This window comes from Geotrypetes seraphini, chromosome 15, assembly GCF_902459505.1.
Source record: "Geotrypetes seraphini chromosome 15, aGeoSer1.1, whole genome shotgun sequence".
Taxonomy (NCBI): domain Eukaryota; kingdom Metazoa; phylum Chordata; class Amphibia; order Gymnophiona; family Dermophiidae; genus Geotrypetes; species Geotrypetes seraphini.
The window spans coordinates 50,778,559-50,791,899 of record NC_047098.1 but is presented as its reverse complement, the minus strand read 5'-3'; the positions used below and the strand labels follow the sequence as shown (position 1 = coordinate 50,791,899).

Genomic DNA, 13,341 nt, shown 5'->3' with positions numbered 1-13,341 from the left:
ATCAAAATTCTTCCTAGCCACCCTCAATGACAAAATCAAGGAAGCTACAATTCAACTGAAAGGAATGACCTTCCCCCTCGAACCAACCTTAAAAATCCTGAGAGTCACGCTGGACAAAAAACTTTCCTTAGAAAATCACACCGACCTCATCGTCTGGAAAAGCTTCGCTGTACTTTGGAAACTTCGCACCATAAAAAAATACTTCAATGACACTTCTATCCGCCTTCTTGTACAATCCTCCATCCTCAGCATTCTAGATTATTGCAACATCATATACCTTAACGCCACGAAGAAAACAACCAGGAGACTAAAAATTATCCAAAATACCGCCGTGCGCCTCATCTTTGGCCTAAAGAAATGGGAATATGTCACCCCTTTCTACCACCAACTTCACTGGCTGCCATTCGAGTCTAGAGTCCTTTTTAAATTTACATGCTTCTGTTACAAGGCTGTAAATGGTTCTTCACCAAGTTATATCAACCCCCACTTCAACCTCTATCTCACCAACAAGAAATCTCGTCGTATTCAGCTGTTTGCCTTCCCTTCACTCAAACTTTGTCACCTCAAAAGATTCCTGGACAAAACTTTCGCCTTCCAAGCAGCTAAGCTGAACCCATGGCTAGCCCAAATGATACTTGAGGCCCCCACTTACCTCGGCTTTAGAAAATTACTTAAAACCTACCTATTCAGCAAACAAGACCCGAATTGTCCCCGTCCCCCCCGGACAATAACTCCCCGCCTCCCCACTTCGCCTCCCTCATGAGGCCATCCCTTTTTCCCTACTTTCCATATCCTCTGTCTAGTTCGATTAAAGCTGTAATTCTGATAAATATTTGTAAATCTGCCTGTCTATGCAGATCCTAATCTAATTGATGTAAACCGCCTAGAACTCGCTGGGTATGGCGGTATATAAGAATATTATTATTATTATTATTATTATTATCTTCACGGAGGTCAGTCCAAGTCACAAGTAACTGGCAAAAACCCAAATGGTAGTAGCAGTCCATGTCCACCGATCCAGGCAATTAGTGGCTTCTCCCATGTCTGTCTCAACAGCAGATGTTGGACTTTTCCTCCAGGAACTTGTCCAAACCTTTTTTAAAACCAGCTACATTAACCGCTCTTACCATATCCTCTGGCAACGTGTTCCAGAGTTTAACTATTCTCTGAGTGAAAAAAAATTTCCTCCTATTATTTTTAAAAGTATTTCCCTGTAACTTCGAGTGTCTCCTAGTCTTTGTAAATCTTAATGCGGTAAAAAATCGATCCACTTGTACCCGCTCTGTACCACTCAGGATTCTGTAGACTTCAATCATATCTCCCCTCAGCCATCTCTTTTCCAAGCTGAAGAGTCCTAACCTCTTTAGTCTTTCCTCATACGAGAGGAGTTCCATCACCTTTATCATCTTGGTCGCTCTTCTTTGAACCTTTTTTGGTGCTGCTATTTTTTTTTTTTTTGAGGATAGAGACCAGAACTGAACGCAATACTCAAGGTGAGGTCGCACCATTGAGCGGCATTATAGCATTCTTAGTCTTGTTTACCATCCCTTTTCTAATAATTCCTAGCATATTGTTTGCTTTCTTGGCTGCCACCGCACATTGGGTGAAAGGCTAATAATTGTCAACAAAGATACCCAGATATTTTTCTTGAGCGCTGACCCCCAAGGTGGATCCTAGCATCTGGTAACTATGATGTGGATTATTCTTCCCAATGTGGAGAAGAGGCAGGGATGGGTGGAACTGGGTAGGCCGGGGGAGGGGGGTGTCTAGGGGGTCCAGATTTTACTAATGTAAAATCTGGTAACCCTATACTGGATGCAATCATGAAACATTTTTACATGGGTAAACATTCTGGTATTGTACATGTGGTAGATTACAGGGCTTGTAATTACTGAAGCATCAAAAGTGGCCAGGGCAAGAGAAAGGTAAGGACGAGGCAAAGAAAGTACATACTGATTTCTTCACATGTACGTTTTGAAACAGACTTTGCACCTGCTTCAGTGCAAGTGCAAAATACATAGATACTCTATACCTAGGGTTACCAAATGGCTCTAGAAAAAGGAGGACGGATTGAGACATCCGGGTTTTACTTCCACTGAAAGCAATGCAAGTAAGGAGGACAGAGTTATCTCTGCAAGGAAATCTACTAACCCCTGGTTCACAGCAGAACTTACTCTCATTAAAAAGCAATTAAGATCCCTGGAACGTAAGTGGAGAAAAGATAAATCATTAGTCAACGCTGAATTATTTAAAGAACACTCAAAATTGTACAAATTTAAAATATATCATGCAAAAACAAAATTTTATTCGGGCCATATCTTGAAAGCCACAAGTTCCTCAGCTCTTTATCGAATATTAAATTCAATTTCATCCACTAGTAAGCGAAAAAATCAAGAGGGGGACCTCACTCTTACTGCTCAGGAACTTTCAACTTATTTCATTGATAAAATGAATAAGATTAGGTCAACTTTCACCATAAATCAACATGTTAAACTCGACCAAGAGCAAACCGAGCCCAGTTCACTTTCTTCAAAATGTTCAAACCTAACAGAGATCGAAACTCTTATCAAATCTATTAATCCAAAGGGCTCCCAAGTAGACTCAATACCACCTTTCCTCCTTAAGCGCTACTTTAAGATTTTTGGTTCAGCAATCCTTACACTGGTTAGTGAAAGTTTGAAACAAAGTATTATGCCAAAAGCCTGGAAAGAATCAATTGTTAAAGATCAAAAAGTTAGTATTGAAGATAAGTCAAATTATAGGCCAATAGCCAACATTCCATTTCTATCAAAATTAACCGAGAAGGTGGTGTTTAATCAGATATCAGATTTTATTGAAAAAACTAACATCTTGCACCCGAACCAGACAGGTTTTAGGCAGCACCATTCCACAGAATACTCATTAGTAGGTATGACTACATCCATTCAATATTTCTTAGATCACCACCAATCGGTTCTTCTAATTTCTATAGATCTCTCGGCTGCCTTTGATACGATCGACCATGAGCTTTTATTAAACAGGCTCCAATCTATTGGCATTACAGACCAGGTTTTATCTTGGTTTCGATCATATTTCTCTGACCGTACTTCATCTGTGTTATTCAATAACGAAACTTCTGATAGCTTCTCCACAACATATGGTGTTCCTCAAGGATCTATACTGTCTCCACTTCTGTTCAATATTTTTCTTGCCCCATTGCTGACCCTGTGTCAGTCCATCGGCTTTAATGTATTTGCCTATGCCGATGATATTCAGCTTTTACACCCACTAGACACCAATAACCCTTTGGACATATCATCAATTAATATGAAACTTGAAAAAATACACCAATGGCTGAATAATAATAGACTAGCACTTAATATCAATAAATCAAATGTGATGCTTTTTCCCTGGAAGGATAATTTAAAACTAAACTTTCCGATTACTATCAAGGGTCTTCCGTTGCAACAAGTATACAACATCAAGATTCTAGGAATTATTTTTGATCACAAACTTTCTTTCCATGACCACATCAGTAGTATTGTTAAATCCTCTTTTTTTAGGCTTTGTCAAATTCGTTCTGTTTCTCAATTTCTTTGCGCTAATTCTCTCAATATTCTTATCCACTCTCTTGTTATTTCCAAAATAGACTACTGTAATGCTCTGTTCAACGGAATAGCTCAAAATGAAATCAAACGTTTACAGATCATTCAAAATGCGTCCATTAAGCTCATTTTCAAAGCTAAGAAGTTCGATCACGTAACACCCCTTCTTAAGAAAGCCCACTGGCTTCCAGTTGCCCATCGGGTAACATATAAACTATGTCTGCTTACATTTAAATCCCTTCTTTTTAAAACTCCGGCTTTCATCTACAAGTTATTAATTCCTTACACCTCCAATAGAACATTAAGGTCCGCTGAACAGCATTTGCTAACGATTCCTTCCCTTAAAATTATTAATACTAGATGACAGTTGATCTTTTCAGTTAAGGCCCCCCCAAACTTGGAATTCTCTCCCTAGCCATTTAAGGGAAGAACCCAATATAGAAAAATTCAAAGGTAAACTGAAGAGTTTTCTCTTTAAAGATGCCTTTGTAAACTAATCATTTAGTCTTTGAACTAATTTTATTTTTCTTTCTACAATTTTATTGAAGTAATTTTTTTATCTTCCCTCTCCTTATGTATCCCCCTTATTTGTTTCTTTAACTTTTAAACAAATTGTAACTCTCATCCATCTCCTCCCTTATGTTCCTAGTTTTGTTAAATTTGTCAATAGTCTTGTTAGTCTTAGTCTTTTTATTTATTGTATTATTCCCCTTATTTTGTAATTTTATTATCATGTACATCGCTTAGAATTTAGATTAAGCGATTAATCAAATTATTATTAAACTTGAAACTTTTACTTCTATTGAAAATAATAGAAGTAAAACCCGGCTGTCTTAATCTGTCCTCCTTTTTCTGGAACCATATGGTAACCCTATCTATAACGCCAGTGTGATCTCCACCTGTAGAGTGTTTCCTTTGGAAAATTAGATTGCAGGCCCATAAGTAGCCAAAAGCCTGCAAATTCCCCACTGGGTCTGATTATTTCCTTCCATAACTAGTAAAAAGTTTAGAACAACAGGGATGAGAGGACTACTACATTGCTGCATGTACTCCATTTTCTACAGATCTGAATGCCGGTTAAAGGATGGGACTTAATACACCACCTGTCTGTGGTTACAATCAAAGCGGTTTACACATTATATACAGGTACTTATTTTGTACTGGGGCCAATGGAGGGTTACTTGCCTAGAGTCAAAAGGAGCTGCAGTGGGAATTGAACTCAGTTCCCCTGGTCCTTAGCCCACTGCATTAACCCTCAGGTAGGATTACCAGATTTTCCTTTTGGAAAATCCGGACCCCTAGACCCGTCCGCCCAGTTCCACCCATCCCCGCCCCCCAATCTCACCCTAGACCCGCCCCTTGCTGCCCGCCCAATGGCAATTTGATAGAAGCTTTTCAAAATCCGGACAAAGTGCCGGGGTTTGAAAAACCATCCAGACCTCCAGACTTGTCCTCAAAAGGAGGACATGTCCTCAAAAGGAGGACATGTCCAGGGAAATCCAGACGTCTATGAAGAAGAACGTGGAACTCTGGAAATTTTCATGGATATACTACGTGGTGAATGTCTATACAATATTTCCCTGCCTCTCTGCTCTTCATTTCGTATATTTTGAGTCAGATCCCACATCATTCTGGTTGCCTTTCTCTGGACCACTTCTAAGTTCTCTTTGGACTAGATTCACTAAAGTCCACAAATGGATCTTATTCGTGTCCTATCCGTTTCCGAGCCAATCTGGCCGATCGATTCAGTAAAGCTGGTCCATGCAAATGATCAAATCGTAAACACGCCCCCACGTCTCGCTGTAACATCGATCAATACACATGTGTACTGTCTCGTTGGTTTTGAAGCACATAATGCATGCGCTAGCTCTTTAGGACTTCATTGCGTAGAAATGGGACGGGGTTTAATCACGGACATCATTGGCGGGCTTTGAATGTGCCTACCACAAAGCATTGTTGAGAGTGAGCAGTGGAATTTTTCGAGTTCGTCCTTTTTTTATGGATCGATCTCAAAGTTTATTGCGTGCTCCCAAACAGCTTAACATTTCTCTCAGGAAAAAAACTGTTAAGTTGCTAGAAGGCACAACAGTTAACAACAGTTGAATGCGCTGGGATCACGCACTGTTATATACAGCCTACGAATCCCAGGAGGCTGTGCGGCTCTTTCTGCCGTGAAGCACAAAGCAACCAAAGGCAACCCTGTGATATCAGATGCATGCGACAATCTAGCTAGAAGGAAGGGGGGGAGGGATAGCTGGCCCTTAAAAGTTATTTTTGATTTTTTTTTTTTTTTTTAAATTTGGCATTGATATATGAAATGTACAATGTGCAAGGAGAGCACGGGGTTAATCCACGATTTTCTCGCTATGCGCATTACAAATCCGAGATTCACTCCCGCGCTCACTATGCGCATTCCCAAAAAAAATCAAAAAAATATTTCTAACGCTTATGTATATGAAAGTTTACATATATTTAAAGTTTAGATATATTTTGGATTTTTTGCGGGGTAGATATATATTTTTTATGGGGTTCTTAACATGCATGTGGCAGTTGCTAGGCAGGAATAGTCGGCGAGGATGTAAAATGACTGGTCCTCAGCAGGCAAAACTTTTTGGAACAGAAAGGCCAGTCGGTTTGGACGAAATGGTTTCATAAATCGATGCCTTAAGAAATTTACATGCCTTTTTACTCATTTGCATGCGCAGATCGGTTCGGGTGCAGATGGGGTCTGGAGGAAGGTTAGTGAATTGAGCCGTAGTAGGAAAGTGAGCGCAAACTGAGCGGTACACGATCGGTTTGCTTAGTGAATCTAGTCCTTTGTCCTTTCTGAGATTCGGCCTTCAGAACTGCACACAATAGTCTAAGTGAAGCCTCGACAATGATTTCAACAGGGTCATTATTATCCTTTTTTCTGCTAGTTAGGGGCGTTGTCTGTGCAGCCCAGCATCCCTCTGGCTCAGACCAAATTTACGACTCAGCTCATCTTGATAAGAAAATTGGCACTAAATCAAATTAACTCGTAAAGGTTATTAAAGATCAAAGTCAGTGGAAGGCCATGAGCATGATTGCTATGCTAATTCCTACAATGAGTTTGATGCATGCTACAGCAACAACCCCCCCCCAAACAACAAAACATATCATATTTTTGCATCACAATAATGTAATATACTCGTATTCTAAAATTTCATAAAGCTAAAATAAAACAATTCTATTGTTCAAACTGGGTAAGTCTGTGTAAAGAGCTAGGCCTTCAGTGAGCGATGGAATAAGACGTGGAGGGGCATTTTCAATATGATGTTTTGGGAAAACTTCCAAGTATCCAGGAGAGAAAATGACCATTTTCAAACCAGGAAGCGTCTTTGTGTTTTGAAAATGGCCATTTCCTAGTTGTGCTTGTCCTCAGTTACTCTTATCTTTTTGAACCATTTTTTTTTTTTTGGGGGGGGGTAGGGAAACCATCCAAATAAAAAACACGCATAAACCAGCCAATGGGATGTAGGAGGGGCCAGCAGTCTTAGCACATTGACCACATAGACATCCCAGCAGAGCAGTGGAGCACCCTAGGGGGCACTACAGTGAACTTCATATAGAAGGTCCCAGGGACACATCTAACCAGAACCCCCTTTCATTGTATGGTGAGCCCTCTAAAGCTCACCTAAAACCTACTGTACGCAACTATATACAACCTCAATAGCCATTATGACTGCAAGTGTCACCTATATGTCAGTACAGGTTTTTGGTGGGTTTTTGTGGGCTCATACTTTCCACCATAAGTGTAGTGGTTACAGTAGGATATGGGCTTCTCAGTAGTCCACTGCTCCAACCACCAGGCTACTCTAGAGACCTCCTTGCTGCTCTAATAGGACTGGTTTTGGCTCTCTTCTGATGTCACGTCTTGGTCCCGCGACCAGGATGAGACATCAAAAGGTTGCTGAGGCCCGCACGAAGAGCAAATGGAAGATGCTGCTCACGCAATCGAACATTTAAAGAGGTACACAGGGGGCAGAGAGATGCCGGCACTCCCTGCCAAGATTGTATCTGGGGTGGTCTGCCCCCACCCTTTACTACTGCACTGGTTATTTCATTGTAATTAAAATGAATTAAGGATGTTCAGCATGACCACATAAAAGTCAGTCCTATTTTTATGTTGTAATCATAGCCAGTTAAGGGCTGTATCAGAATATCACACTTAACTGGCTATGTGTTAGCTAGCTCTGCAAACCTGGAAATTCAGTGCTGGTGCCCAGATATGGCCCGACATTTAATTTATGGGTTTCACCCCAGTGGTGATAAGCTAAATACTGATTGCCACTGGCTTAATATTGTACCCTATAGTTTTATTATTATTGACATTTCAAGGGAGTTGGAAAATCACATTAGTGATATAAACAGGTAGAAAGCAATGTGTGACTCCTGACAGAGGAACAAAGGTGCATGATGATGACATCACTTGTCTGGAAGCAGGAAAGTTCTAATGATGTCATCAGCCAGAGATATCATATCCCATTATGACAGCAAAAGAGCTAAGCTTTAAGCAGCTGCTGAAGTCAACCAGCACTTGAATTATTTGCTGCTAATGATTTTTGTTGATCAAACAGAAGTGCAGAAATGAAATTCAGTGAAAAGAGAACAAAACAAAATGTACTCAAGTTGTTGTGGCAATAGGCCAGATCATATTTACCCTTTTCTTTTTCAGAATTCAACCAGACAGTCCAGGGTTCTGGAAATATGACAGACAAGAGCAGTCAGGATCAGCTGCTGTTTCTCTTTCCAGAGTTCCATCAGCAAAGTCAAGTCCCCGGCCAGCCCGATGACTCCTGCATCGAGCCCATCAACAAGAAGATGCGGCGTAACCGCTTCAAATGGGGACCTGCATCTCAGCAAATACTGTACCAGGCTTACGAGAGGCAAAAGAATCCTAGCAAGGAAGAAAGGGAAGCTTTAGTTGAGGAATGTAACAGGTAAATCCGACAGATGGATGCAGAAGGGGTAGAGAAAGAGAGGGGAGAGGATAAGCTGATATTATCCGTCTTGGCTTAACTATGAAGCAAACTTGGTGGTTGTCTAAAGTGGCAAGGAACAACTGCACATTGCATTTAAGGTAAAACAATGGGCTGTTCATTCCTCATCGAATTATATATAAAATTGCTTTAATCTCCTTTAAAACCATGAACACCAAAGAACCTGCCTTCATTCATAAGCTTCTCATTCCTCATGATCCTTCGAGAGCCGTAAGATCAGCATCTCAGCATCTTCTTCACGTTCCATCTTTAAAAATCGTTAGTTCTCGTAGGGCTTCTTCATTCGCAACTACGGCCCCTACAACTTGGAACTCGTTGCCTTCACATGTAAGGGCTGAGCAAAATTTAGATAAATTTAAGGGAAACCTTAAAAGTTTCCTCTTTAAAGACGCCTATGAATGCCAAATGATCTCTGGGTCCAACCTTGCCAGTTTCTGTATTGATCCCATTTAACTTTTAATATGATTTCTCTCACTGCCCTCTTGTTTTAACCTAATTGTACTCTTTTCTTTTTAAATTGTATTTACCCCCACTATCCTCTTGTTTTCATGTATGTTACGTCTTGTCATAAACAAGTATGTTAATTTTCCCATTTTTTAATTGTTAAACGCTTAGAATTTATGATTAGCGTTTCATCAAATTTTAAGCAACTTGAAACTTGAAAGGTGGGTAATTTAAAATAGCCAATGCACCTCTAACAAGGGCTTTGGGAACGGTAAGTCTATCCAGATCAAAGTATGATGTCCATTTTGCACAGGATTGCTCTGGAAAGAGTGGCGTTGGCTTATTCAAGACTACTGAATTCATCCACATTTCAGAGGAAGAGGAACCAATGGCGTAGTAAGGGGGGAGGTGAGGGTGGCAGTCCGGCCCCTCCACCTCGTCCCACTCTTCCCCACGCCACACGCGTGCCCCCTTCTCTTCCCCCGTACCTCTAGTTGTTCACTGCCATGAGCAACAACTTCGACGTGTTCCTTGTGACCATGTCAGCTCTCCCGCTGACATCACTTCCGGGTGCCATCAGAAGGAGAGCCGCCAGGGTCGCGAAGAGTACGCTGAAGTTGTTACGTGCGGTGGTGAACAATGAGAGGTATGGGGGAAGGGGGGGTGGACTGCCATGGGCGCCGTCCTCTTGAGGGGCCCCCGCACTGGCACCTCTCCTCCTCTTCACTCCCCACTAATCTCTTTAAATCTTTGCCGGCATGAGCAACATCTTCCACATGCTGCTTGTGTCGGCATCGGCTCACTTGTGACATCACTTCCAGGTCACGTGACCAGGATGTGACTCAGATGGGAGCTGACGCCAGCGTGAGTAGCGGGTGAAAGATGCGGCTTGCACCGGCAAACATTTGAAGAGATACGTGGGGGGGGGGGGGGGTCACCCCCAAGCAGTGGGGAAGAGTGGGTGAGCGCACAGCACGGCGATGCCGGGTGCCAATCTCCTTAGCTATGCCATTGTCCCCCTCTTCTACGAAACTGCGTTAGCAGTTTCTAACACAGGGAGCCGCGCTAAATGTCCCGTGCTGCTCCCGACGCTCATAGGAACTCTATGAGCATTGGGAGCAGCGCGGGCCATTCAACATGACTCTCTGTGCGCTCTCTGCACTAAAAACCGCTAGCACGGTTTTGTAGAAGAGGGGGTGTATCTCACTACCTGATCTGTACCATCTGGCCATGCAGCTTTATGGTGGCTGGATGTTTTTTTCTATAGTGCTACAACTGTCAAGTTTAAGTAAAATGCTCAATTCACATGTTTGTTGTTCCTAAAGGTTTACTCAGCTGTCCATTACCTTCTCAGTTTTATTAGGGAAATTGGCTTTACTTTCTGCTGAATTAATCTTCACAGTACTGTCCTCATTTAACATTCCTCATCAAAGAAATTAAAAGCTGGTTTGCAATTGTGTTTAGAGTGGAAATACAGAAAACATTCAGCTTGGAATGCATCTGAAAGAGTCGGGGGTCCTTCCTCGTTTAAAAGGCTTTGCTTATTTTCATTCCCAGAGCAGAATGCCTGCAACGAGGGGTCTCTCCATCGAAGGCACATGGACTTGGATCCAATTTAGTTACCGAGGTTAGGGTCTATAACTGGTTTGCCAACCGGAGGAAAGAGGAAGCATTCCGTCAGAAATTGGCCATGGATGCGTACAGTACAGGCCAACCTCACTCGCACGTCAATCCGCTGCTATCTCATAGCTCACCACATCATACCCAGCCCAGCACCTCGCCACCCATCAAACTCCAAGGTAAGTGCCTTTTGGTCTTTCTCTTGTACTCAAAGTCCCTGCATCCCTTTAGATCCTAGATTACTTTTGAGTGTATGGTCATGGACTTTGGCACGCCAATAATCACACAGCGACATTTGCATGGACATATGCGCACTGCCGCTTTGAAGCCTTTCCGTTAGTGCTGTGAGGGGGGGAACCCGCCCCAGTACATTTACAAGTCCTTGCACTCCCGTACACTGAAAACTCTCATTCTCCTTTCCTTTTTTGGTGTTCGGGAATTTTCAGTGTAGTGAGGGTTCCACTCCCCCCCCCCCAAAATGGGAGCATGAAGACAGCACTAACGGAAAGGCTTCAAAGTGGTGGCGCGCATAGGTCCTGCACGCAAATGTCGCTGCACCAAAGTCCGGCGCACTTTTGATGGGTCACCATAATCAAGAGTTATATTCAGTGGTGTAGTGAGGGTGAGAGGCGCCTCCCCGCCCTCCTCCCCACCCCCACCCCTACATGCTCCTTCTCTGCTACCCCCACCGCCCCACACGCGCACTGCTTCCCTTCCCCCATACCTCTGTAAAGTTTCTGACGCGAGTAGCAATCCCCAACCTGCTGTCGTGCCTGTTTCTATTATGACCATTTATTCAGTTTCATGGTTATTACATGGGGGGGGGTGTCAAAAAATTATGGGCCCCGGGTGCCACATACCCTAGGTACGCCACTGAATATGCACGAGGAATTTGCCTGTTATAAATTTTCCTAAGGCATTTACTGTTCCCCTTATGACATGTTTAAAAAGTATCTTCTAGAGGTGGGAAAGTCCCAGAGGCCTCACTTCTCCTATTTCAAAAATGTATTTCAAAAGGAAGTGTGGTTGAGCAACTTTTTGATAGTCTTGAGTTAACTTCTTTCTTGGAAGTGTCTGGTAAAGAGACTGTTGTACCCTTTAAAGAGCATGAGATCCGAGGTTAGGTTTTCTCTTGATGTATCGCAACAAATATGAAAGAAGCTTAGGCAATTCTTGCTTTTCAGACCTATGATTTAGCAATTAGGGGCCTCCTATGTATGTTTCCCATGTAAATGTGTAATGACTTACTAAAGTACTAGATATGATTTTTTGAACCATTGTCATCATTAATTTTTATTTCTATTAAGTCTGTGGTGACATCTACTGCAGTTTCTTCTAGTGAGGGGCCTTCATCCCCCTGAAAAAGGAGGTGGGCTGGTCACTGTTTTACTTAATATTCCCTTGGAATATATCTGTAGTCTTTGGATTTTGAGAATTCTCCATGTTTAGGGGCCTTTTACTAAAGGACATTAAGCTCTAACCCAGGATTAGCTTGTGAAAAAAGACTACTACAACACTCATTAAAGAGGGGGGCGTGTCATTTATTTATTTGTTCATTTTTATAGCCCGTCTTCCCCAAAGCTTAGAAGGGGTTATAATAAAATAAAAATAAAAATTAGGTACTTGGAAGTTCCCTAACTGTCCCGAAGGCTCACAATCTAGCTAAAGTACTTGAGAAAACAATTATTAAATAGTAAAGATATAATAATTCATTAATAACTCAAAACTCATAATAATAATATAATAGCTCATGGGTGGAGAATGAGTGTGAAAATGTTAACCAGTTAGCTAGGGTTGCCAGATTTTCTCTTTGAAAAAAAGAGGACGCCTGGCCCCACTCTCTTCCGCCCCCAGTCCCACCCCATTCCGCCTCCAACTCTACCCCGTTCCTACCCAAGCCCCACCCCCTCCCCCATGATCCTCGCCGAGCTCGAAAGCTGCATTTGGAAGCCTTCGCGCATGAGCAGATGTCGACGCAATGACTCACATGCATGCATGTGTGCATATGATGTCATCACGGTGACGGCCATGTAGGCGCAAAGGCCTCCAGATGCGGCGTCTGAGCTCAAGATTTCCAAAATCTGGACAAACTGCCGGGTTTTGGAAATCCCTCCAGGCGCCCAGACAGTCCTCTAAAAAGAGGACATGTCCAGGTTTCCCCAGATGTATGGTAACCCTGCAGTTAGCACATTTGTATTCACGTGCGTGAACTGGCTAATGCTGAGTTAACGCAGAAGTACTTAGCACCTCCTAAATAGGAGGCAGTAAGGGGCTGATTCTGTAAATGGCACCTGCTGCATGTCAATCACGGAGGGACGCCGCTTACAGATTCCCAGCTAGCGAGAACCCTAGGCGCCAGAATGGTAAGCCAGGGTTTTACAGACTATATTTCCGGCACCTAGGGTCCTTGTAAAATCACGGCCAGTGGCACATAGTGATGCCAAAGTCCAGAGCTGCCCCTAAACACACCCACTTCTGGGCTTCCTTGTCACTAGGGGCTCCTTTTATCAAGCCGCGCTAGCGGGGTTTGCGCGTCGGACATTTCATCACACGCTAACCCACGTGGCCGGCTAAAAAACTAACACCTGCTCAATGTAGGTATTAGTGGCTAGCGCGGCAGGTGGTTTAACACGCGGTATTACGTGCGTTAAACCCCCCTACCACAGCTTGAT

General features: G+C 42.7%; 1 protein-coding gene across 1 annotated transcript in view; it reads left to right on the top strand.

The window, feature by feature from the left end:
* Positions 1-13,341, top strand: part of HNF1B (HNF1 homeobox B) — a 194,423-nt gene that overhangs the window by 68,501 nt on the left and 112,581 nt on the right. Inside the window, exons 3-4 of the mRNA XM_033921784.1 lie at positions 8,281-8,545; positions 10,607-10,848. Coding sequence (XP_033777675.1) covers positions 8,281-8,545; positions 10,607-10,848 — 507 coding nt within the window. The remainder of the gene's footprint in view (positions 1-8,280; positions 8,546-10,606; positions 10,849-13,341) is intronic.